The sequence below is a fragment of the Pinus tabuliformis genome, chromosome 1_2 (assembly GCF_031772625.1).
Source record: "Pinus tabuliformis cultivar Carrire ecotype Pingquan chromosome 1_2, CPIR1, whole genome shotgun sequence".
Taxonomy (NCBI): Eukaryota; Viridiplantae; Streptophyta; class Pinopsida; order Pinales; family Pinaceae; genus Pinus; species Pinus tabuliformis.
This window is the reverse complement of record NC_142298.1, coordinates 1,084,661,256-1,084,688,834: the sequence shown is the minus strand read 5'-3', so window position 1 is coordinate 1,084,688,834 and position 27,579 is coordinate 1,084,661,256. Positions and strand designations below refer to the sequence as shown.

The 27,579-nt window shown below is 34.4% G+C and overlaps 1 protein-coding gene across 1 annotated transcript; it reads left to right on the top strand.

Annotated features, from left to right (window-relative positions):
- Positions 1 to 161: 161 nt before the first annotated feature.
- On the top strand, positions 162 to 27,256 carry LOC149209928 (chaperone protein ClpB1-like). The gene is given in 5 exon segments (XM_089398815.1): positions 162 to 880; positions 1,064 to 1,233; positions 1,394 to 1,539; positions 1,691 to 1,768; positions 27,149 to 27,256. Coding segments are annotated over 5 exon segments (1,221 nt in total).
- Positions 27,257 to 27,579: the final 323 nt, after the last annotated feature.

The following is a 27,579-nucleotide window of genomic DNA, read 5'->3' as shown; positions in this document are numbered from 1 at the left end:
CTCTAAAAATTAAACCATTAGGGTTAGGGCTTTGAGGATGGGGATATCACAACCTATTTGTAATGCTGATCAATTTTTGGCTGATGATGCTGTAGGTGCAAGGAAGAGAAAAGGATCTCCATAATACCGCACAAAACCAATTTCACAGAGCGCAATATAAAATGAATCCCGAGAAATTTACACACAAAACAAATGAGGCTCTAGCCGTAGCTCGAGAGATTGCTACAGAATCTGGTCATGCCAAGTACACTCCTGTACATTTGGCCATAGCTCTTATAGAGGACGAAGGGGGTATTCTCCATCAAGCGATTTCATTTGTTGCTACCGTTGGAGAGGAAACTGTGGAAGTAGTACAGAGAGTCCTTCGATAGGCCCTGAAGAAACTCCCATCCTAGGCCCTGAGGAAACTCCCATCCCAAGATCCTGCCCCCGACAATATTCCTCCTAACATTGAAATAAGATACTGCATCAACTGTAATCGGTATTTACAAAAGAGCAAGAGGGACACTCATTTGGCAGTAGATCATCTTATTCTTGGAGTGCTAAAAAACTCCCAGGTTTCAGATTGCTTTACAGAGGTAGGTGTGAGGATAGAGAGAGTGAAATCTGAAGTGGAGAAGCTCGGAGGAGAGGGAAAAAAGGTAGATACTACGTCTGGTGATACTAATTTTCAGGCCTTGAAAACATATGGCTGCGATTTGGTTGAAGATGCTGGGAAGCTTGATCCTGTCATTGGTAGAGATGAAGAAATTCAAAGAGTAGTTATAATTTTGTCTCGGAGGACCAAGAACAATCCTGTGCTCATTGGAGAGCCTGGTGTTGGAAAGACTGCTGTGGTGGAAGGGCTGGCACAACAAATTGTTCGAGGGGATGTAGCAAGGTAAGCTCTTTTGCAAGCACACAAATATATATTGTTTGCAAATTTTGGTTTGTAGGTTGCCTTCCCAAAATCTGGGGACTTTTGTGGGTCCGCACTGGTACAGTGTGTTGGGCGGGATTATCTTCAGAATGCAAGCTTGGTAGAGCCGCTAATTCATTTTGTTTTTCAAATGGTTTTAAACAACAATTTGCTAGAAGTGAGATTGATAGCCTTGTATATGGGAGCTCTAGTGGCTGGTGCCAAATACAGAGGCGAGTTCGAAGAGCAACTTAAATCTATATTGAAAGAGGTAGAAGAAGCTCAAGGAAAACTTATTCTCTTTATTGACGAAATACATTTGGTTCAGGGTGTCGGTAAGAGAAACCTATCTTGGTTACCTACGATTCAATTTTTTGATCTAGCAAATATTATATATGTTATTAGCCTTGATTGATTAAAGGTCCTTTTAAGTGATTGCTTTTAAGCTTTGGTTGTGAAGTAATCATGTCGAATTGAATTTTGTTTTGTTTCTAGGGCATACTGAGGGATTAATGGATGTTGCCAATTTATTTAAACCGATGCTTTCTCAGGGCCAACTTAGGTGCATTGGAGCAACTACTCTGGAAGAGTACCGGAAGTATGTGGAGAAAGATGTTGCATTTGAGCGACGATTCCACCAAGTGAGTGCTTAGTCGGGTTGTTAGACGTATTAGATGGAATAAGCTTCTTCGTGTATTATTGTATTTTTGGAAGATGTGTCATGATTCAATGCTCCGGTGATGATGGAAATTGTGTATGCTTTAGATTAATCATTCCGATTACCGAATGCAGAATGTAGAAATGAAGAGACATCCGAGGAGCAAGTTTTCAATCAACTACGGATTCTATATTAGTGTTGGATCTATGATGGTATGTGTTTGTTTGGGTTGTTTTGTTATCTTCTTTTCTCTGTTATTACCTGTTTCCTCTTATTTCCTGGTATTGCCCTTTAACCAGTTTTGAAAGTTATGGTCATATGTTTTGTATGTTAGAATGTGAAATGTGTATGAATGTTCAATGCCCAAGAATTTTGTAGTGCGTACTTTTAGAATTACCTACCAGCTAGGTAGCTTAGAGTTTCTACACAGAGAGAAGTGAGATGTCAATGTTTTACATCTTAGGCAGTGAATGAGGATTATATGTAAACTAAAATACACACTTTTACCTTGACCCATGCCCTCATTGAACTACCATGATATTAGGTGCAATGCTTGTAGCTTCTAACTCTCACAGTTTGTCTTCCCATTTTCTACCAAAGTTGAACAACTTTGCTCTGTACATCCCTCATCCTTTTCCAAAGTTATTCTACACATTGGTAGGTAACAGGTCTAATTATTAATACCAACTCTCTATAAATGTGAGTACAACGTATAACAGGGCCTTATTTCCTTGAATATAATGATTCCTTTAGTATACTAGTTATTATCAATACAATAAAATAATTCACATACTCACTTTCTATTTTTGGATTTATGTAAGTCCTTGTCCCATACATTTGCACAACAACGAGAGCTCTATACAGAATTCCCTATTACATTTCCAGTCTACACACTAATTATAAACAAAATCAGCCAATGGTCTATACCAAATATCTTAAAACATGAGTATAACACTAAGGGTATAATTGGGCCTTGTTTCCTTGAATGTAATGATTCAGACTTTGCAAGGAATTATTTAGGGTTATTTTATTTTACTTTATCCAAGGATTGTTTTTTAGCTTAGAAAAGTATTGCAATTGACCTAAATAGGTCCAACATCACAAGAAAACTGGCCCTCAAAGGGCGAAATGCAGAGCATGAGTTGTTTTCTGTGGCTTAGTTATCATGACCAGGATATACTATCATCAAAATTATCTAGGACTTTAACATGGTCCCAATCCCTTACTCATGTCTTAAGGGAAACTGAAAGTTTGTGGGTGTCTGACATTCTGTCATCTTCAATTTTTCAACCACAACACCATTGGCAAAACTTTTCATTTTTTACTCCAAGTTTTCAATCAGAAGTTTTATGAAGCTCACCTTCTTCAGTTAATCTTGAACCTTGATAGTGCTAAATATCTAGACCATGGTAATTTTATCTGCACATAAATACAAGTCCTAACCCTAGAAAAACAAAATCTTAACCTTCCATCAAAACTATTGTAACATACATACAAATTCTGTAAGTTTGACTTCATTTCAATAAGGCAGCTTGACTCGAGTTCAAGAGACAGTTTCACTTGAGTTCAAGATAGTGAGACTTGAGTTCAATGAGACAATTCGACTTGGTTTTAAGGAGTTAGTTTAAGGGCGCAGGCTTGGTGAGACATATGATTATGCACTAGCGAGAATTTGTAGGTTTTTGAGCTTAGGAAAATAATTCTAGATCTGTGCCTGAGGTCGAGGAGAGCTAGAGTGCATCACCTTTTTTTTTTCTATAAAGATTTTTTTAAATTTTCCAGAAAGAAAAAATCATACACTTTCATTAAAAGAAAAGTAGTTACAATTACTTTGGAACCTCTGTTTTTAATAAGAAAAACATTGACTGTCCCATTCTTTTGCAACAGAGACCTATCATTCTTTGGAACCGATCATGCTCTCTGAAGAGACAAGGATTTTGAGGGGAACACCAAAGCTTGCAAGACGGACCAGTTAGTGTTGCCAGACTTGTCACCGGACAGCCTGCTGATCCAGGCCATAGCAACTTCTTCTGCTCTTCTTTCTACATCACCATCCAGCTTTCCTTACTTTGAATAGCTTTACACGTTCTTTCGAATTTGGGGAGTAGTTTACTTTAATTTTCTTACTGAATTCATACTACTCTGTTTTATGAAAAATTTCCGAGATCTATCATTTCCCAATTCCATGTTTAAAAAAACAAATATATACATAGATAGAATCACTCATGACCTTTATATTGAACTATAATATAGAATGCACCTCTCTAAACATCAAAACTGACTTCTTACGTTATTTCAATTTCTAAAAATAAAACTGTGTCTATTTCAATTATTATTTAACCTAGCAGAGAGTTTGCCAAATATGACAAAATGTTCAATACCTTTAATTCACATTTGAATATGCCATGTTTGAACTGATGTAACATAAATACAAATTCTGTAAGTTTGACTTCATTTTAGTAAGGTAGTTTGACTCGAGTTCAAGAGACAGTCCACTTGAGTTCAAGATAGTGAAACTTGAGTTCAATGAGACAATTCAACTTGGTTTTAAGGAGTCAATTTAAGGGCGCAGACTTGGTGAGACATATGATTATGCACTAGCGAGAATTTGTATGTTTTTGAGCTCAGGAAAATAGTTCTAGATCTGTGCCTGAGGTCTAGGAGAGCTAGAGTGCATCACTTTTTTTTATTTCTATAAATATTTTTTTTAATTTTCCAGAAAGAAAAAAACATACACTTTCATTAAAAGAAAAGCAGTTACAATTACTTTGGAACCTCATTTTTTAATAAGAAAAACATTGACTGTCCCATTCTTTTGCAATAGAGACCTATCATTCTTTGGAACCGATCATGCTTTCTGAAGAGACAAGGGTTTTGAGGGGAACACCAAAGCCTGCAAGACAGACCAGTTAGTGTTGCCAGACTTGTCGCCGGACAGCCTGCTGATCCAAGCCATAGAAACTTCTTCTGCTCTTCTTTCTACATCACCATCCAACTTTCCTTACTTTGAATAGCTTTACGCGTTCTTTCGAATGTGGGGAGCAGTTTACTTTCAATGCTGACTGAATTCATACTACTCTGGTTTATGAAAAATTTCCGAGATCTGTCATTTCCCAATTCCATGTTTAAAAAGACATATATATACATAGATAGAATCACACATCACCTTTATATTGAACTATAATATAGAATGCACCTCTCCAAACATCAACATTGACTTCTTACGTTATTTCAATTTCTAAAAATAAAACTATGTCTATTTCGATTATTATTTAACCTAGCAGAGAGTTTGCCAAATATGACAAAATATTCAATAACTTTAATTCACATTTGAATATGCCATGTTTGAACTGTTGTAACATAAATACAAATTCTGTAAGTTTGAATTCATTTCAGTAAGGCAGTTTGACTCGAGTTCAAGAGACAGTTCACTTGAGTTCAAGATAGTGAGACTTGAGTTCAATGAGACAATTCGACTTGGTTTTAAGGAGTCAGTTTCAGGGCGTAAACTTGGTGAGACATATGATTATGCACTAGCGAGAATTTGTATTTTTTTGAGCTTAGGAAAATAGTTCTAGATCTGTGCCTGAGGTCCAGGAGAGCTAGAGTGCATCACTTTTTTTTTTATTTCTATAAAGATTTTTTTTTTAATTTTCCAGAAAGAGAAAAACATACACTTTCATTAAACGAAAAGCAGTTACAATTACTTTGGAACCTCTGTTTTTAATAAGAAAAACGTTGACTGTCCCATTCTTTTGCAATAGAGACCTACCATTCTTTGGAACCGATCATGCTCTTTGAAGAGACAACGGTTTTGAGGGGAGCACCAAAGCCTGCAAGACAGACCAGTTAGTGTTGCCAGACTTGTCGCCAGACTTGTCGCCAGACAGTTTGCTGATCCAGGCCATAGCAACTTCTTCTGCTCTTCTTTCTACATCACCATCCAACTTTCCTTACTTTGAATAGCTTTACACATTCTTTCGAATGTGGGGAGAAGTTTACTTTCAATGCTCACTGAATTCATACTACTCTGGTTTATGAAAAATTTCTGAGATCTGTCATTTCCCAATTCCATGTTTAAAAAAACATATATATACATAGATAGAATCACACATCACCTTTATATTGAACTATAATATAGAATGCACCTCTCTAAACATCAAAATTGACTTCTTACGTTATTTCAATTTCTAAAAATAAAACTGTGTCTATTTCAATTATTATTTAGCCTAGCAGAGAGTTTGCCAAATATGACAAAATGTTCAGTACCTTTAATTCACATTTGAATATGCGATGTTTGAACTGTTGTAACATAAATAGTGTCTCCATTTTGATAAAGATTATGAGTCTAAATATTCATGGATTGGGAAGTACCAACAATGAAAAAGAAATGTACATATATCTCTTTCTGCATAATCACAACAAAATATATGAATTTGGAATTTTATAATGATATTTATTATATCTTCAGTGCATTCAATTGATAAGGCCTGCATAGCTGCAACTCTTTCAATCTCCATATGGCCTTAATGTTTCTTATATATGTCTACACTTCCATGTAACAGTCAGAGAGATTTCAATCAGGACTTTATCAGAATTTGGAATGCGGATAAACTTCTCTATCATTTTCTTTTTGATCCCCTTTGCAGAATGTTGTCTATAGCCCCCTTCCCCATTATGTCTAAGTACAAAGACTCTGAAGATCTCTATACAATTTTTTCTACTTATTCCAATTCAACAAACTCGTCACCAATGGAAAACCAACAGTCAATATTGCAATTTAAGACCAGTGGGGGAAAGAGGAGTTGGACTGGTGCAATAAGTCCAAGATAGCAAGAGGATGATCAAGCTCCAACCTCAACCAAGAAGATTTTCTTTGATCATAAAGCACATGTATGGACTGAAAGGGTTAGGAGTAAAATGAATTGTATGCTCAATACTCTACAGTCTCTATTACCTGAGGGTCTCAATCCAAAGGTAGTACTTGATGATTTATGTCTGGAATAAAAGTTAAAGACACTAATGTAGGCCATGAGCTAAGAAAATGAGTATAAAATAGATTTTTATGTCTGTACAGACATGTTAGATTTTGATTGCAGAGTTGTGTTTTTTGCTGTTATTATCAAACCTAATTTTCTAGACACTGAATTGTTGAAGTATTTGTTTCTCAGGTGGACAAAGGAAAAATTGTTGATGAGGCCATAGATTACATCAAGACCCAACCAAACAATCAGAATTGGAAGCACATCATAGTAGAAGGATTGAGGTCACAATACTTTGAAAGTATTGGACATCATAATCATTAAATCTTTGGATCACATCTTATTGCCAAACCATTCTATTCATTGTCATAGTTTATCTGAAAAGTTTAAAATCTTAGTGTCAGGATTTTATAATTGTGCCATGTTGTTTATTACCTTAACATATTTTCTGAATGGGTATCTAATTACAAAATAGATGATCCAAAGTAGTGTCCATTAAACTGCTTTACCAGGAATCCGGTTTGAGTCTGTGAAGTAGTTTTTTTTATATAATGCTACGATTGTATGTTGTATTTATGTTCAAATTTTCAGATATTTTCTCACCTCAGTGGAAAAGCACACTGAGGTACACAGATAATTGATCAATACAAAAATTAATGATTCTCATGTAGATTTGCAGTAACTCTCTGCTTATTAGACTAATAGGCATCCATGCTCTTATAGGGGCTTGAAGTTCTGAACCCGCTATTTACTTACCACAAAGTATTATAAAACTGCATTGGATTTTTAGGAAAACCAATGTCAAAAGTTTGAAGTATGCATCACATCCTTGGAATGGTTATAGTTTATCGGTATGCATCCCAGCCACAAAGTGTCATAAAACTGCAACGAATGTCAGAAGTAGTTTGAGGTATGCATCCCAGCCTGGGAATGGATATATTTTGCAGAGAAATTGCACAAATGAAAGAAAAAAAAAAAAAATCATTTCTCTTAGAGCAGAAATCCACTGGTTGGGATATCCACAGAGATTATCTGTTGCCAGCCTTTTGTAAGGTATATTCTTCAGGACCAACTATGGTGGTATTAAGTTCATCTACGGTACAACTCAAGTCCTTGGCTGTGACTCACTGGTTATTTTTTTTTTACTAAAAAAAATCAAAGAAAGCACAATTCAGGATGTAGTTCTATATATAATAGAGAAAATCCGATTAGGAATTTCTGGAAAATAACACTATCAGTATACATAGCTCCTAGAATGTATCAAATATCGTAGCTGGTAAAAGGAAAGTGAAGTAATTCCACGGTTAAGTTCAGAACTGTTACTTACCTTAGCATAAAGGGTATACACCATGTTGGATCCAACAACGTTTATGGTGCAATTTACAATCTATAGTTGATTGGCATCCATGATAGAAAATAATTTGGGCAAAAAACGGTCTTCTCAGGGGCCCATATTGTGATGAAAGCCTGGCCACCCAAAAGTTTGGATCCAAGAATCTATAGACCTGGATGTGATGATGTTACTAGAACTAAAGAAAGGATGTGAATACTAAGAGAATTTTCAGACATTCTGATTGTTGGGCTTGCAAATATTTCAAGGCAGTTTGGAGGGTCTTGATATAATCAGTGGCCTTATCAACAATTCTTCCTTTGTCCACTTGAGAAAGAAATACTTTAGCAATTCAGTGTCTAGAACATCTAGAACATCAGCTTTGATAAGAATCTATCAATTCTGCAATCTAAATCTAGCACATTTGTGCAGTCATGAAAATCTATTTCAAACTCATTTGCTTATCTCATGGCCTATATTAGTGTCTTTAATTGTTATTCAAGACAACAATCTATCAAGTACTACCTTTGAATTGAGACCCTCAGGTAACAGAGACTTTAGGGTATTGAGCATATAGTTCATTTTACTCCTCCTAGCCCTTTCAATCCATACATGCATTTTTTCATCATGGAAAATCTTCAACTCTTCTTCGTTGAGAATGGACCTTGATCATCCTCTTGCAATGATGGAATTTTTGCACCAACCCAACTCATCTTCCCACTTCTGTTCATAGATTGCACCATTGATTTCTCTTTTTCTACTGGTCTACAGTTTGTCCAAGTGGAGTAAGCAGAAATAATCGTGTAGAGATCTTCGGAGTATCTGTACTCAGACATCATGGGGGAGGGGGTGACAGACAACATTCTGCGAATGGGATCTGAAAGAAAATGGCAGAGAAGTTTATCAACATTCCAAATTCTGATAAGGTCCTGATTGAAATGTCTCTGGCTGTTACATGCAAGTATAGCCATATAACAAAAACAATAAGGCCAGATGGAAGGGCTAGCAGGTACCCAGGCTTTCTATTCATATGATATGGTTTTTATTTGAACACGTACTGCATCATGGAAATAAAAGACATTTACAGTTTTTTTAAACATTTCAGAGTATCTTAGTCATAAATCTTGATATCATTATGATTATATCTATATGTTATTGATTAGACATTAGAGGTAATCTCCTGAAATCAATTATGTTGTCTGCCTAATTTTTCAGATTGAGTACAAACCTTCACTTGTATATTTTATTGAAAGCTGCACATATTTAGTTTTATGGGATGGTGATGGAAACAAACACTTCTCATCAATCTGATACTAATAATTTTCAAGCTGCTTTTCATAAATTTCTAGATAATAGGTTGGTTGGATTGTGTTTTAGTCTTTATAGTCTTTATTGGATTTTCGGAGTATTTTTATGATGTTTTAATTTTTTTATAATTAAAACTATTGAATTTATGTTAATTGAAAATTTTAATATTTAATTATTTGTTAGAGATTTGTAAATGGTAGTTTTTCATTTTTCATTTTTATTGGATGTGTTTGGATTTTGAATTTTTAATCTATTTCTTGCATCCCAGAAGATTTTGGACAGTCAACTTATTTCCTTACATCTGAGAAAAAGAAACTGCCAAACTCAAGCAATTTTAGACCTACTCCACCCAATTTAATTGTTATATATGAAATATACAATCAATTATCTATATAAAAAATGACAAATTTATATATTTTATTTTGATTATACAAAAACGGATATGTACATTTTGTTTTGATTGTTGGTACTTGCCCTCCATAAATATTTTAGAATCATAATATTTTGCAAATGGAGATATTTGTCAGATCCCTTTTCATAAAAGGGAACAATGTTCTTTTAAATCTGTGGGTTAAACGATTGCAATGATGGAATGGTTTCACAATAAGGTGTGATCCAAAGATGCAATGATTATGATGCCCATTCTTTTCAAAGTATTATGACCTCATTCTCTTCTCACCATCCAGTTCAATAGCCGCACTTAGTAAGCCTTTTGGTGACTCCATATCTGCAGCTCAATTATTTACTTGGCCTTTGAAAAGTTTTGGTAACACAAATTCAAACATGGTTAGATGCCTGCACTGATTCAAAAGTTATTTGAAGGTATTGCAGATTTTTGTAAAATTCTCTAACTCCTGCAAGGATTAAATAATAATGGAATTACAGACCGAGAACCATTCTAGATATTGTACTAACCTACTTATTTAAATTCTTAACAAATCTTGTGTACTAACCTACCTATTTAAATTCTTAACAAATATTGTGGGACGTTATTGGGCAATTGTCATTTTTATTAACTTTAACTTGAGAGTAAAAAGGTATTATAGATCTTGTTGTAAAATTGACCATTTTGCTAAATAAAATTTGCTTATATTAATTTCCAAATCTAATTAGAATATGAATTTATTAGAATTGGAATGGTCTTAAATCCCTAGGAAATTGGTTGGCAGCGAGCCACCTGGCATGAATCTAATTTTACTTGAAAAAAAAGCATTACACCTCTTATTGTAAAATGGATCATTTTGCTAAATAAAATTTGCTTATATATTAATTTCCCCATCTAATCAGAATTAGTAAATTGGTGGCAGGGAGCCACATGGCACAGTTTTTTTTTTAAATTTATTAAAATTCAATGCAACCTAACGAACTCTATAACCCACTACAACCATTGATAAGCACTTAGACGAAGCATATTTTGAGCATATTCCCTTGAGAAGAAATCTAGACATTCAGTTAAAAAAATAATAAAAGTCAACCGATCCTCATCCACCCTAAGTTGAAATAGGAAGCCTTAAGAAATTATGATATAACCAGAAACTCACTACAACCATTGATAAGCACTTAGAAAAATCATATGTTGAGCATATTCCCTTGAGAAGCAATCTATACACTCAATTAAAAGTCAACCGATCCTCATCCACGGTAAGTTGAAATATGAAGCCTTCTGCAATTATGATATAACAAGAAATAGGGAACCTTACTCAATTATGAGATAACAATAATCATATAAATAATACATGTTTTAATGGTTATATAGTAAGTTTTATTTTTATTTTTTTTTGTCAGTTAGGTACGGTACGGTACATTTAATCTTAGTTTAACTCAATTGAATATGTCAAAACAAAAGCCAATCTCCACACAAATGAATGATTACTGATGTTAAAATAACTTGAGACTCGAGTTGAGCAGTGACACAAGGAATCAAGGGAACTAATTGTGTGATTACTCTAATATGAAAGACAAAATTGAAACCTATAGTTTTGGAAATCTAATATAAGTGCAATTACCTCAAATGCTCCAAATTTTCCTATCTATGAAGACTATGAATTTAGTTGTCAATTTTTTTAATAAAACAACATATTTTGGGGAAAACCTCCAAGCATTTCCCCTCATTCTAAATATTGGCACCCAAGGTAAACTCTACATCCTTCAGGGCACAAGGCTCTAACGCTACTACACAATATGGGTAGTTAAGACATTTATTTAAGACAATCCAAACAAAGTCTAACTTGTTCAAAGATGAATGAAATTTCTTTTGTTCTTTCAATTGTTTAAATGTCTCTGCAACAACTCGATACATTGTCATTAAGCTCAACAATAATACCCTGATTCTCCCGAATTTCACAAGCTTCATAAATAATTTATTCAAGCCCTAAATCAATAACTCGCATAGTGTCATTGATTATCTATTTACTTAGGCAATTCTCTTCCACTTGTATGTTTGTCCACATCTAGAAACTGGTTATTTTATTTTTGATCTTTTAAGAAGTTTTCCATTACAAGTATAGAATTGTCTTCTTCCTCAATTATGCGAACTAGATTTTGTTGCGATTGTGAGTTCATCAATTTTGCAAAAAGAAGAGCTCTGTGTCAAGTACGATATTTTTTTAAGCTCAAACATTTATTTTTGTGCCAGAGAAATTAAAAAAATGTTTTTGAATCTTTAATAGAATTTCTTGGGAATAAAAGCTAGAGAAATTCAATAGACACGTATTACATCTAACACATTTCTTATTGGAACAAGCAAACCTTATTTTGAAAATTGAGATTTATTTGATGGCACTAGAAGGATACAATGGTCCAAAGAGAATAAATAATACCATTATTTTATAGTTTGGACATATTACACGACTAAAATAAGGGTAAGAAGAAACAAGTAGCTAAATTAACAACATTATATAACAAATGATGAGGGAGTTTATTAATGTTCCTCTTACTACTAAAGTCTTTCTATTAAGCTTTCCTCATTAAATTAGACCAATTTCTAATGAACAAAAACTATTATCCATTGCATTGTGAATTAAGGTGATATGAGACTACTTTTTTAGGACATGTTTGATTTAAAACATTTACTTATAAAGATTCCAAAATCTTAATGAATAGCATTTTCATAAATCTTTTCGAGTGAAGTGTTGTGCATTACCTTCACTTTGAACATATCTTGGTTGGAATCTCCCTAAAACATAACATATGATAAAAAAACACCAATAAAGAAACAAAATCACTAATGTTTCTTATGCCATTGCCTTACAGCGTTTCCTTTGCAACATGTGGTGCAAATGCTAGTCATGATTATGTAGATGGATGGTTGCGTCCATACTGTGTCTACCATATATATGATTTTAGTTTTTCCATGCTTGTTCATTGAGTTTGCTTTTACTCTGAGTATGGGAATGCCTACCTCAAAGATGATTTTTGATATATATTTGCATTTTATTCCTTGAATGTTCCCTGCAAGTTTCTAACCATTGCCTCTGATCTAATCCTTGAAATGATAAATTGGTTCAATCTTTTAAACTTGTTTTACAGACTTCACACTTTAGGGTGGAATCCGTTACATGTCAATTTGTCACCATCACACTTGATCAGTTTATGGGTCTTTTTACCATCCGTGAACATGTTTGAACCATCTCCTTCAGAAGTCAAACAACCCAAAATATTTTGAGATAGATGAGAAATTTGAGAAAATAGGTGTCACACCTGGTTGAGTTTCACCTGCATCGATTTCTCTAGAGTTTCCTACGCATGCGCTGAAATTAACTCTGAGAACAACGTAGAGTTGTTCTCTATCTGCTACTATAAACCTGCGCAGGTGATTTCTAAAAAGTAAAAATAAAAAGTACATTCTAAAAACATAGTTGGTCGAATATTTCCCAACTAAAATCTTTCAGGTGACGAATATTCAAACTATAACCCTCAGATGATGCATCTCCATCCATTTTCTCATGGTAACCTAATCTCTCAATGAAGGAGTCTCATCGTCCTCTTTTGGATCTGAAACTTTCTCTTGTTGGCCTATAAAATGACTAGAGGGTAGAAGGATTGAGGAGGTCAGAACTTCAGGAAGACAAACTTGTGTTGTTGGTTTGAGATTGGAAAGCTTGTCATCTAAGGAGGAAATTTAAGGCATTTGGGAGGGACCTCATGGCATCAAAGCAAAGGTTGTAAGGCTCTTCTTAATCTTTGATTAATAAAATGAACACTTTCTCCCATTTATTTGTCTTACTGGAATGATGAATGGTTTACAATTGTTTATAATGTTTATTAAGGCAAATTCAATTCATAATTTCCTTGATCATTAGGCTAGGTTGTTTGGATTATTATATGACATGTGCTTTTGATCCTTTTATGGTCAATGTTTGCAAGTGTTATCAAGCATTGAAGAGCTACATCGAATCACAACAAGATATATTCATTGAGCATTTTTTGAAAGAGGTAAGAGGCTCATTCATTAGCTTTGATTCTTATAATTCAAACAAATTCAACTTAGGGAAATATTCAGTTTAATTGTCTTGCTTGTTTCTAGTTTCAGTAAAATATCTAGGGAGATCGCTCTTGTCCGCAAGAGGGATTATCCTGTGTAACAATAGGCATAAGCTATGTATAAGGAGTGACTTTAATTTAAGGTGCCATTTGGTTAAGCCTATGCTTAAAGTCCTATGCTAGTATGGTTGCACAACTCAAAGTCAAATATCTTGAATTGTGCCACAAAGTCTTCCTTCTCCATAGAATCAAACCAAACATTTGGTAGGGTTTCCTATAATTCCAATGGAATTCTAATTCGTTTTCCAACGCATTAAATCCAGTTTTCTCCTTCCTATGAAACAAATTGTTTTGTGCTGAAGGAATGAAAAGAGGATTTGAAATACCTCTTGCCTTACATCAACATTCATCCATCTAAGTGGATGCCAAACTGTCAACATATTTTTATTTCTGTTGTGGGTTATTTCTAATAGAGAACAACAAATCATAGGTTTGTACAGTTGGAATGTAGTTGGTTCCATTTATTGTTGCCATGGAATGAGTATCCTGCCAAGATATTGATGTGTCAATAGGAAATGAAAAATGCAATAAGCATCTGGAATGGACCTCATCCACAGACATGATATCTGATGTAGTAAGCATGATGGTGTTTGGAAAAATAAAAACTAACAAAAATATTGGAAATATGGTAGAGAACGTTTATGGTCATGGTAAAAAAGCAAGCATTCATAAACATTCTCCGAAAAATTCATCTTAACCACATTCCCTTTTGCTTGTTTATTGCATCTTCTTTGTTATATAAACTAAAATAGAAATATGTTTCATGGCCTTGAAAGATTTCTAAAATAGAAAAAGGAATGAGGAAACGATTTCCACTAGAAGAATTTGTTCACCAAGGAAATCCTTCACTAGCAACGAAAGATTCCCAATTCATTAGTTATTTCAATGAAAATTTTGAGGAAACACCCAAATTATGAGAGGTATATTTGATGGAAGAATAAAAAACATAACTATAATGTTGAGTAATCAAGTAGATTGCTACCTCACCATTCATTGAAAGAAAACAACTTGTGACAAGCTAACAAATGTTTTCAAAATATACTCCTAAAACATAAGTTTTGGTAATGAGGAAGCCTGCAACAAAGGCTTGAAAATTTGCTACTCGGGATCAATAATAAACCTTACCAAAGTAATGAATACTAAAAGTTGAATATAAGGATACAACAATCACCAAAAAGTGAAGATTCTACAAACCATAGTGAGTGCATATTGTATTGCACGATTTGTTTTAGTTATTATAATCTACAGTGTGCTTGCCTGTAACCAATGAACAAACCTAAGATGTGCAGGAGTAGGTAATTTTAGAATAATAAAACTAAACGACTTAATTTCCAAGCATGCAATGGTGTTTGAGGCAATGAATGTTTAGAGTTAGAAAAACCATAAACAAACATTACATGCTCATAATCTTCTTGAATGCACACTTGAGTTGCATGAAAGGTCCGTGCATCAACCTTATGTTAGTTTGTTTTTAATTTATACCTGCACATACAGTAAAAATTTAAAATTTAACAAAAACTAAGATATTTAATAAATAAAGGAAAATAAAAAGGAAAAGGAAAAGACTTGTCAAGCGGAGCTTGCATGCATTTCATGTCTGATTGATTTAAAGAAGCCATTGCAGCCTTCACAAGTTCCAATCACTATTGGATATGTCAATCCTCCAGTGCTCCATGAGTAACCACAGTTGAGTGCTCAATGAGTCACCGCAGTTGAGTTAATGTTGGCCTGCTAACCAAGGTGTTCATGATCGCTTGTGTCAAAATTATTAAAAATGTAAAATCTCACTGCCATAATTCAATTAAGTAACCTCAAAAAAGTCTTCCTTACCTGCTCCAAGCAACAAGTGTCTATTCTAGGAAGTAATCACCCATCTTGTCGCGTCCCCTCACCTCCTCTGGTTGGTTAAAGGTAACCTCCGAATAACCAAAGCTTCTGGTGGGCAGGACTTTCTATACGCAACACCTAGCTTGGTGGGAAGTATCAAGGTAGCTAAAAAAAGTAGCACCCTTGGCAACCTTGACTCTGACTTTCGTGAGAAGGTGAGATCTCTCTCTGTGGGATGGGGTAGTTTTATTTGAACAGGAAGTAATCCATTCACTTTTTACTCATTGGAATTCTTTCATGAACCACTTAACTTCACTAAATTGTTAGCGGAGAAAAAGACATTATGCTTGTCTTAGGCTTCGCTCTTAGGGTTAGCACAGTTAGACCAGCCATGGGCATGAAGCTCTACCTTTCCCTTTGTAATGGAACAATTCAAATTTATTGTATACGTTGTTTGTGAAGCAATTGGAAATCTTCATACCCATTTGATTCATGTTTGAGGCACTCTTTCAATGGCTCAATGATCTGGCACAATTAGATATGGTAGAGGCTTCAGATTGTATGAAGAGGCAGAATTTTTAGAGGCAATCAAATAGTGAACAACAAGGGACTCCTTGTTCGGTGATCAGAAGTAAAAAAGCAGTCAATGAGGCCTTACTCTCAAACCAATAAAACCAAGAAGGAATTAGCATACAGGAAAAAATAGACCCTTTCTTGCTCCTAAAATCTAGGACCCAGGATCAAAACTAACCTCGAAACCTCATATTCTTCAATAAGCAGCATGAACAAGCTCTCCCACTCTCTCTAATTCTCTACAAGCTAATTTCTCCAATCCCAAGCTCTCCCTCTCGAGCTTTGTAACCCAATCTCTACGCAAGTGTGCTCAGGTTGCATTGTTTTTTTTATTCTTCTTTCACAAATTTCTCAACATTTTCCATAATTAATTTCAAATTCCAATAAATTTGTTAAATTAGCATAATTCTCTTGGAGAATATTCTAGAGGTGAACTAGACCCACAAATCAAAATCCTCCAAGCTTCTGGAAATGTTAAAAGTAGGTTGTATTTAGTTCAAAATTTGAAATTTTGCTTTATTACCAAACAAATGCAACATCCCTTATTATTGAGGTAGCCCGGATTAGCTAGAGAAACACTTTCTTTGTCAATTTCAACCTAACTATAATGTTCTTCAACAGGTAGTGGGAAAGGAACATCACAAGGATTCCATTTTTGTGGGAGATAGGTACATTTTTGTAAGCACAAATAAAATTTTGAACACAGTCATAATTTTCATCTCAGTTTGTGGAGGTAGTTTTATTGCTTTGTATTGCATTGTTTCAGATTAAATTGCAATTTCATAGAAAATCAATCTATTACTTACTGCATATTTTGCATGGAAAAGGCATTTTGCATATTTTTCATAGAAGTAAAAGAAAGAGAAATGTCAATGCCTAAAAGTATAGAAAAAAATATTGGTCAAGCTATTTCTTAAGGATCCATAGTTTCTCAAGTCATTTCTTAAGAATCCACTTATAAGCTAATCAACAACAATATTCATTTCAAGTCTTGTTGATCTTAATCCCAACATACATGCTACATTAAGTTATTATTTCCTAGTCCTTGCATTTATCCTTGTAGGTGAAACGAAAAAAGTCTTTCTTCGAGTAGATAAAGTTGTATCACGCAACAACGAGAATTTCCCTGGAACAACTAGCACCAATGACTGACCCTAACCCTATTGCAGATTGAGTTGCATATGCCATTGTAAATTGAGTTGCAAGTTGAATGGCTTGCCTTGATCCCACAAATGAAAAGGTGCAGAGGCCAAGGTTGGAAGGAAGATAAGATCACCCATAGTAAATGAATGGGAACTATGTGCTCGCCAGGCAAAGCCCAAATGTCATACGTCACTGAGCCAGATGTCTCAAATATCACGAAAGGAAATCAAAAGGAGTGAATTAAACAATTATTGTTAGTGAACTAATGCTAGGTAATCCTAGCATTTCTTTACCAAGAAAAATCCTATTCCAGTCTATATGTTGCCATCTAATATGGTTACTTCCTTGGGAAGATGCCAAATAAGACCCCTAAGTTTAAACTTTCATTAAGATCATGAAAACTCGTAAAAAAAAATTAGAAATAAATATATAATTCTAGGAAAATTTGGTTTAAGATTTGGAAATCCATTTTGGTTTTCGTGCACCACTAATACATTGTCTAAAATCGATTACGATAGTCTATGCAATTCGAAGGGTGGGGACTAATAAGATACAGGCTTGGTTTAACATGAGAGAATCATCAATGAGATTTGTTAATTCATTCTTGCATTGTTAACACCCTGATCTTGTAAAGCGTTGGTTTGGTTTGGTTCAACCTCACTTAATTATGGAATGAAGCAGTGTTTGATGGGAACCCTGATTGCAATCATGTATAATGACCATCTTCCCTTTTGTTAAACTGATAGGGTTAGAATTTGGATTCTTCTTTACCTATAAGATATTTTGGGTCTTTATACTTCTTGTCAAGGAATGTTATGTTTAAAATTTTACTCTTAAAGACTAATGTTTTGATAATAAATTAACCCTTCACCAATAAATGTTTGATTACAATTCACCCTTCATAATATAGTTACGTTAAAAAAATTCACATATTTGTCATAAGAAAAAAAAAAAAATGACCATAGAACAAAAATCTTAGGTTGAAATTGCATGGAACCTTGACAATAAAATCTCCATAACTCCAAACTCAAATGTCCTCAACCCAGATATGCCATAGAATTTGTGTATATAAGATATCACTAAGTAGATTTGATGGGACATATAAGATGACAAATAAAGAAAAACTAGTTAATGTTATCAATAGGACTCAAAATTAATATGGTTTATGCTATGATTTAAATAATATAATATATACTATCTAATCTAGAGATAAAATATACATTTGATAGTATATGTTTTAGCATTTCTTTGGATCATAAGATATACACTAATATTAACAAAATTTAATGCATGGTATTTGAAGCTTTTAAAAATTAAAAGAGCAAATTTATAAAAAATAAATATTACCGATCTCTTAACATCATGTTATACGATTATGTTATGGTTTCCTCCTTCAGTATTACATTCTCGGAAAGAAAATACTTATAAGTATTAAATGTGGTAAAAAAATGCTTTAATCAAATCCTTTCTGCTATTTATCACCAAAATTTAGTGAATATATATATATATATATATATATATATATATATATATATATATATATATATAGAGAGAGAGAGAGAGAGAGAGAGAGAGAGAGAGAGATATGGATTCACTAAATACATATACATAGCAAAACCAATGTGTATTAAAGTAACATTGAATAGATTCATAACAAACTCACTCTATTATATATATAGAGAGAGAGAGAAAGAGAGAGAGAGAGAGAGAGAGAGAGAGAGAGAGAGAGCAAAACCAGTGTGTATTAGAGTAACATTGAGTAAATTCATAACAAACTCACTCTAATAGTGCTCCATATTGACGATGATGCATAAACTACTCATAAAATCAAAGGTAAAATTGAATTAAAGTATATAGAATTTGCTTATACATCAAGGCTTGAAATCACTACTTTCAAAGATTTGAACCTAAAAATTAATGTCTGTGATAGCCAAGACTTGGATGGGGCAAGTGTTTTAGGAAAAGGCTTAATGATCGAATTAGTTGAAATATTTTATGATCTCATAGTGGGTAAGGATACAATGAATGGTAAAGACATCAAAAGATTAAACTTGAACTCACTACATTTGAAAATAAGGCTTGTACAACAAAACACCACAGTGTTTGCTACCATAATATATGAAATATACTTTATGGTAAAGAGAATGTGACTAATATTAAAATCATTAACACTACCAAGGCAAGGAATGCACATAATTTTATACATATCTTGCATAATTCTTACCACACCGATCCATAAATTATCATGGATATCCCACTTGATAGTTCGTAATAATAGTTTTGATAATTTATATGTATAAACTTGAAATCTACACTATTAGGGTTAATTTCTCTTTAGATTTTTGGATTTGTAGATTATTGTTGATTGCATGAAATTTAGGTTTTTTTATTATTGAAAATAGAGAATGAATAAATAAAAACTCACAAACACAATTGACACAAGATATATCCTTGGAAACCCTTTCAAGAGAAAACCCATCTAAATGGTGAGGCCGCACTACTCTCTTTCTCTTAATACAAAATGGTTGTGGGTACAAAGAAGTATGGCATGTGGCTTGTAGGGCATTACAATGTGCAAATCCTCTCCGTGTTCTCTTTCCCTATCCCTCTTGGCTACTCTATGTGTTTATGGAAAAAGTACTCTCGAAATGAATGGAACCCCTTTTCCTCCTAGTGGTTTGTTTATAACACAATATGATAGCCTACTAGTGACTAAGTTTGACTCACTCAACTCTTAAATATAGTTATAATATGGAGTCTTCTATATTGTTCTACATCACAATGACGTGGCTAGCCATTTTTTGATGAATAATAGGGGTTGACATGGAATCCTCTCGAGTTATGGTTGTGAACACAGGAAGGTAAACTTCTAAGTGGCATAATGTTTGCATACATACTCTGATTAAGGTGATTTTTGCACTGTTGGAAGGTCTTTGTGTGTATAATATGAAAAATAAAGTGTAGCACTAAAGTAGAAAATATTTACCTCCAAAGGAATGTTGTTTCACACCTAAAATTTTTCCTTAAGGTTTCATACCCCATTTTTCCAAACTAGGTCCCGTGGGTAAAAATGGTCCTATGAGTTGATTCCTCCACTTTTTCCACTTTGAAAGCAATGAGATGGATCACAAACAATATAATGATATAATTTGGACCATACCTCCCCATTTTGGAAAGATTTTAGTCCACAAAAGCTTCTACTAAATGAGGTAAGAAATTTTTTCCTCTACCTTTTCTCAAGTGCACCATTTAGTTATGTCTTAAAATTGTCCTTTCAACCCAGTCTGTCAAAGGTCATGCTACCATTGTCTCATATTTCTAGACTTCTACTACAGAACTATATCTTTTGTCAACTCTCCCTAAACATCTGGTGCCAAATCCTCTACACAAGGTAGGACTTTTTCCTCTTCCTAATCTAGCATGGGAGGTTCATAGAGCTTCAAATTTCCACAATCACAACTGAGTAAATGCACATGCATGCGGGTAGAATAAGTCTATAGACATCGTCCCCCACCTTTCCCAATATCTCAAAGGGACCATATCTCAAAGTCTTGATTTTCTTACCAGCAACATATAGTCTCTCCTTATTCAATTGTAACCATACTATGTCTCCCACCTTGAACAACTTATTTGATCCGTGTTTGTTAGAGTCGGTTAATTTATTAGTTGAAGGTCTTAAAAAATTCATAGTTTTGCTATCATACAAAGGGTCAAACTCACAAACTTTTTCACTGTTATGAGTTTGACTAACCACTGCTTGGGAAGTCATTATGAAAGTGGTTTTTCATTTGGTCATCAAGTTCTTTATCATTAATGGGAACAGGTGTTTGAATTTGAAAGCTTTCATTATGATTTTCGAGTCGGGATTTTGGGGGCTTGTATGTCAATTTAGCCTATGATCACTGTTTTCATAATCTAGGGGGTCATTACATGGGGTTTCCATTTATCACAAGTTAAAACCATACCAGTCAAGTTTCATTTGTTAAAGTTTTATAGGTCTGTTAGTGTTGTCTATTATATCCCCATGTAAACATTCACATGTCCATCATTCACGATTTATCATTCACCTTTATGTACTCGTTCCATGCACCATTTATCATCATTTCACACCTCATCATCATGCCATTATACCCCCCACACCCCAAAAAAAAATTATAATCCATCCTCATAATTCATAATTCATAATCCATGTGGAAGAAGGTCGTTGCACAAACTAGGATTAGTGATTTTGGAACCCTGCAGACAGGGAAAGGAGAATTTAAAGTGTTATACACATCACATAGACATTTAAATCAGACCCCTTTGATCCATTTTTGCAAAGGAGGTGTGAAACCATACAGATCATGGAGGGCTACTTAGATTCACTGCACCGTGCTACGCAAAATATCCTGTTTTAGTGATCATTTTGAAACACTGTTTCCGAACGCATGGAGCCAAATTTCAAAAAACTAATTTTTTTTTTCTCAATCATGGACCAATGAAAAATAAAAGCTTCCAGTTTTTTCACAAGTGTAATAGATCAAGGGTTTCAAATTCATATTCAAAGATCATTGTTCGCAATTTGTAAATTTCCTATTTTAAGTCATTGTTTTGCAGAGAATTTTCTAAGACGATGGGGAAGAATTTGGAGAAACTAAAAGAGGTTTATCTTCAAAGAAGTTTCATCTACAATAACCTCCTTCAATTTTTACACAAGTATAAATATTTGGGAGATATACCCAAAACATTGTCCCGTTGCGTAGGCGCTACACAGTCACTACACAATGCCACACAGAGGCTACTAGTGTTTGCACAGTTCTGCGTAGAGAGTTATCAATGTCGTGCAGTGTTTTATGAGTTTACTAGTGTCGCGTAGTGGTTTATGAGTTTACCAATGTAGCGCAGTGCATCTCTGAGGTCCTCAGTGTCGTGTAGTTTAATTTCAGTTTGTGGGAGGTGTTCACAGGTGCAACAAAGATGCCAGATGTCAAAGTTTAAAGGGGTGAACATGTAGCAGAGGTGGTAGCCAACTCAGACCACTAGTTTCCACCCATGTGTCAATTTTGAAAGGAAAAAAGTGCCAACATAGTGGTTGCCCAAATGTTGCCCAGTCATTGCACACGCAGTAGTCAGTGGTCATTCTTTTTGTTGCTTTTGATCCATGAAGATATGCTTCAAAAACGAGTATTTTTACAATGATTTAGTGTTTTTTTTAAATATGAATGCTTTGTGTTTTTTTATTTTTGATCATTAGAGGAAAAAACTTTAAAACAACAAAAAGATTTCCTCTTTACTTTGATTCGGTCCTCTGTTGGATCAATGATGCGATGCATCTAGACACTTTGGATTTGTTATTGTATGTCTATTTAAACTGGAAAAATAGATTGAAAAGGTTGTTGTTGGTTCAACATTGCTTGCATTGATTATTAGAGTTTATGAGAGTGATTGTGATCCATTTTATGAATATAATGCTTATGACTTGAGGGTTATCAATTATTGTTTGCAAGGATTCTTATGGTATGACATTTTGGAGCTATCTTTGTCTATTTTTCATTTATTCAATTAATTCTTCTCCATAGATTCTTGTTTATGGGTATAGTGATCTCAACTGGTTTAGAATTCAGTTAAGCTGCTCTAAAACAGAGGTATTCATATTCAATTTCAAATGAATTGTTTTGTGCTCATGCATGTTATTTCTTCTATTTAGCTTATTTCTTATGTATGAGCAGTATTTTTATATGCAAGGAAATAAATTTTGTTTTTTGTTTTCTCCTCTATACTACAGAGGATCTATTTTGTCCAAAGTTATGCCTAACAAGCCCTTTTTGAGGATGTTGATTTTACTTGCATAAGTAAAGTGAATAAAAATTCAAATTGATCACGTGATATTATCATCTTCAACCATTCATACTTCAACCAAATACTTCAAAATTCCTTTTTCAGACCTCGTCTCTGGAAAAAACTTGTGCTTTAAAGTCTTTAAACTTTATATTTTTTGAGTGAGGGAGCCCCCTTCGGTTGAAAAAGCCCAGTTTTTGAACCCAAAGAGGTTTGTGGTTAACTTTGAGTTTTCTCCTTTCAGCCTGGAGAAAACTACAAAGCGATAACAATGTTGATCATGCTCAACCTTGTATTTTTCTTATGACTTCTATAGTGTCTCATGTACCTACATATGGATTTTCCTTATATTTTCTACAAATTTGACTTCTTCCTTCTTCGAAAATAGGTTTTCCAATACATAGTTTCCTTTCTTGGGGACAATAGGTTTGTTAGATTTCTCATGATTGAAAATTTACCCCATCCTTCACAATCCTTTGATGAAACACCGCTCCTATAAATCTACCTTTCGACATATCGAAATTCAATGATAAACTTAGAGAAGGCTCGTCGACGCACTTAATGGCATACCATCTTTCGTGCTCATCTAATTCATTGATATATGATATTATTCAATTATTCCTTTTCAAAAGAACTTTGATTATAAGTTTTGCTAAATGGTATGTCAAGTTAGAAGGTGCTTCCTTTCGTGATTTTTTGTCCTTGGCCATGGCATTCTTAATGCACTTTTAATTTCCAATTAGGTATGATATAGGAATAGATATCATGGCATCCTTGTGTCAAAACACCACCACCCATATCTTTGACTACAACCATGAGTGGAAGTAGTTTCATAGGATTATAAGGGCCAATATTCCTAACCAAATTCTAACACATTTGTTTAGCAAGTCTCTGTTACCTCCCATATCCAATGATGTTGTGATGGGAGGGATGATGATCGAGGAATAAGATATACTTCAAGACCATCATTTTGATTTGATCTAGTTTCAGTAAGACAATTTGTACAAAATTATTCTCCTTGCTTCAATGCCATTGAATGATCCACACAAGCCAAACGTGGAACCACTTTCTTATGGTGACTTTGGTTCCATTTTTAGTGAATCTTTGGGCCAGTTAGTGGCACAATTTGGACAATTCACAATTGCATTAAACCCATCAACAATGAATTTTGTATTTTCATTTGCAATCAAGGGAAGAATGTTGTCATTTAGAATTTTAATGCGAAAAATTTCTTTTGCCTTTTTTCCTCAAACTCCTTCAAATAGATCTGAAACAATTCTTGTTGTTTCTTTGACTTTCTCAGTTTCTTAATTTTTCCTATTTGATAAGTGTTGGTTGAATACGGCTCAACAAGCAAATAAACCTATAAACATAACACATTCTTGCAGTTGGGTCTTTGTGATGGCTTTTCTTGCTGCTTAACTTCTACAAAAGAGACAAATCTACAAATTCTCTAAGAGAACAACACTTTCACAAAATCTTTTACGAACTGTTTTTTTTGCATTATTTTTATATTGCAATGATCACATTTGATTTGAATAACACCCTCTTTTAAAAAAAATCACCATGCTTTCTGAAAAAAACCTTCGAATATGAACTATGGAATTTCTTTTAAATAAGGCCTTCTGAAAATCAACTAAACCCCTCTGAAAACTCACATAATCCCCCTTTTTTTAATTAACATAACTCCTATTCTTTTTTAAAATAAATTAGAAATATCGCCCAGAATTAAGGAGGCTAAAATGGTGGTGGGTCGAACTGACTTCTAGGACTCGTAAAAAAGATAGGAAGCCATGAATTTTCATAGCATACTGTCTTTGAAACAAAGTTGGACTTTTCGAACATTTAAAAAAAAAAATCTTGGCTAACGCTCCCCTGTTGAAGGGAGCCCTCGGCAGAGCAAAATTACAGGTAACATGATTTTTTAAAAATTAAGGGTAACGTGATTTGTTAAGGCAGTCGGGTGGGTCAATAATGCAACTCGATAAACTTTACTCTGGCCCCAATGGGGCAAAAATAAAAATAAAAATATTTTAGCTTTTTTAGTTGAAGGAAATAATTCATCTCATTCAAGCTTCTTGGCTTTCATTGAGTTGGCTGTAGTTGGGTTTTTAATTCTTCTCCACACCTTTTCTTTTCTCCAATTTAATCTTTTCAAATATTGCTATCAAAAAGTCTTATCCAATGTGAGTTTTAATATTATATTAAAAATGGAAAAAATAAAAGACAAAAAAGAAAATAATTCAAAATAGAAAGGAAGCAAAATCACTATTCTCATTACTCAATGAAAATTAAATAAAGTTACATAAAAGATATCACAAATTGAATTCAACTAACCAAAACTGATCTAAAACTAATTATGAAACCTAGATTTACAATTATAACACCTAGCAAACAAGAATGCATAATTGGAATTATTTTCTCCGAACATCTAGGCAAGAGGTACAACAGAAAGCTGGGAAGCCACCAGGAGCAAAGGTTAGAGATACAGAGTGCTCTGGCCCAAGCCTTTAAAAATTATATTCTCGAGAGTTTAATTCTGATTCACCATATAAAAATTATGAAAAACTTGGATATATTTTAGCCAGAAGGTTAAACCCTTGGGTCAATCTACCTAAAGAATGAATTATAATTCAAAAGTGAAGGGAGAAAGATTCTCCTATATCGCCAAGTGGAGAGCACCGTCATGCGACCAATCAAGTATGATTTTCGCCCTCCATCTGCCCTATTCCACTGATTCCTGCCTGTAAATGAACCAATAGTTTTGCCCGAAGGTGGATATCTGCATGCGTTTGGCGGAAGGAATGTTATGAAACCAGCTCAAGAAAAGATAGAAAAGATAGATCAACGCCTTAGAATTCAGCCTCTTCGAGGGGGCAACCTCCTTTACATTACATAAATGAACAATTCTTGGATGATACAAATGAAAAGACCTCCTTTCTATATGTAGGAGTCTAAGGGGTCATATCATAATCAGAGCCGACATAACAATAATAATGTAAGGGCACAATAATAACAATAGTGGGCTTCTATGGGGCACAATAGTAACAATAGTGGCCTTCTATGGGGCACAATAGTAACAATATGGCCACTACATGGGTACAACAATATAATAAGTGGGTTATACTAATAACAATAAGGGGTTACACTAGTAGTATAGGGGCCTAACAAGGAACATGCCCTAACCTACCATTACTCAATCTGTAGGTTGATGCTTGGCTTTTTTTCATCCTAGACGTGTCTCAGCGCAGGCTCGCCCTCCATCTGCCCTATTCCACTATTTTCTGACTGCAATGAACCAATAGTTTTGCCGGAGGTGGATATCCGCATGCATTTGGCGAATGGAACATGCCCTTGACCTACCACTGCTCAATCTATAGGTTGACGCTTGACATTTTGTCCTCCTAGTCGTGTCCCAACACAGGCTTCGATATCTTCCCTTTTAGTCTGTTTCTAGCTATTGACGATGTTTTGACTCTTTTCCTTCCTATCGGTCTTCAAAACGGGGTCGTTAGTCATGAACAAAACTTCCCGGAGGATGTTTCTATCTCTCTGGTTTTTTCCATATTTCTTTTCTTTTGCTCCATTTCTCTCCTATTTTTAGATCAAAGTTGCTCTTGTTTCGTCTTCGACACATGGTGTTATTCCAAGAACGGTTTGAGGTGCTCTTCACTCCGAAAACGCTTGAGTTACAAGTCAATTTTATTACAGAGTTCCCATGTTATGTTTTTCTGAAATATTTGTTTTATTTTAATGAATCTGGACTCTGGTATACATGATTAAAGCCTTATGTGTATTATATAATCTTTTTAATGTCGAGGGGAAAACAAATCTGTTTGTATATGTCTGGAACTCTAGTTTTGCTAGTCTCATCCTTTTCCACACCTCGGAGGCTTCTCACTGCCATTACACTTTCATGTCTGGGTCTGAAACATTAGGTTGGTTGGGGGTATCCATAAAAAATCTCAAGAAATATTTTGTTATATCCAAGCCATGCACAGACCTACGCTTCAAGATAGGACCATGGTGGTGTGTTTATGAAATTTGTTGTTGTTGTATTGTTTGCCCAGATGTGTCTTCCTGATGCTCAATTCCTCTCAGTTGTGATCTTTCCTGTATTTTCCGATGCTGGTTTTTTTTATTTGAAAATTTCCGGTGATAGGTTGGCCATGCCATAATGGTCGTAAATTCTCTCCCCCCTTTTTTTGATAAATGCTCGCCACCATATAACATATCTCCATAAATGATTGACGCATATAAACAATCCTATTGTTAGAGGGGAAGTTTCTGGTGTCTCGACTACCTGGCCATAGGCCGTCATTTCCTTTTTTCCTCTTGCGCCCTTCCTTTTTCGGACGAAGTCGTACTCCTCTATCTTGACTTATTCGGGCATTCTTTCCTAATCTTTCCACTTTATAATAAAACCTTGTGGTACTTTGTTAGTCAAGCTATCCCCTTGGGATCTACATTTCTGACTTTTTGAAGTCTGTGTTTGTCCTCC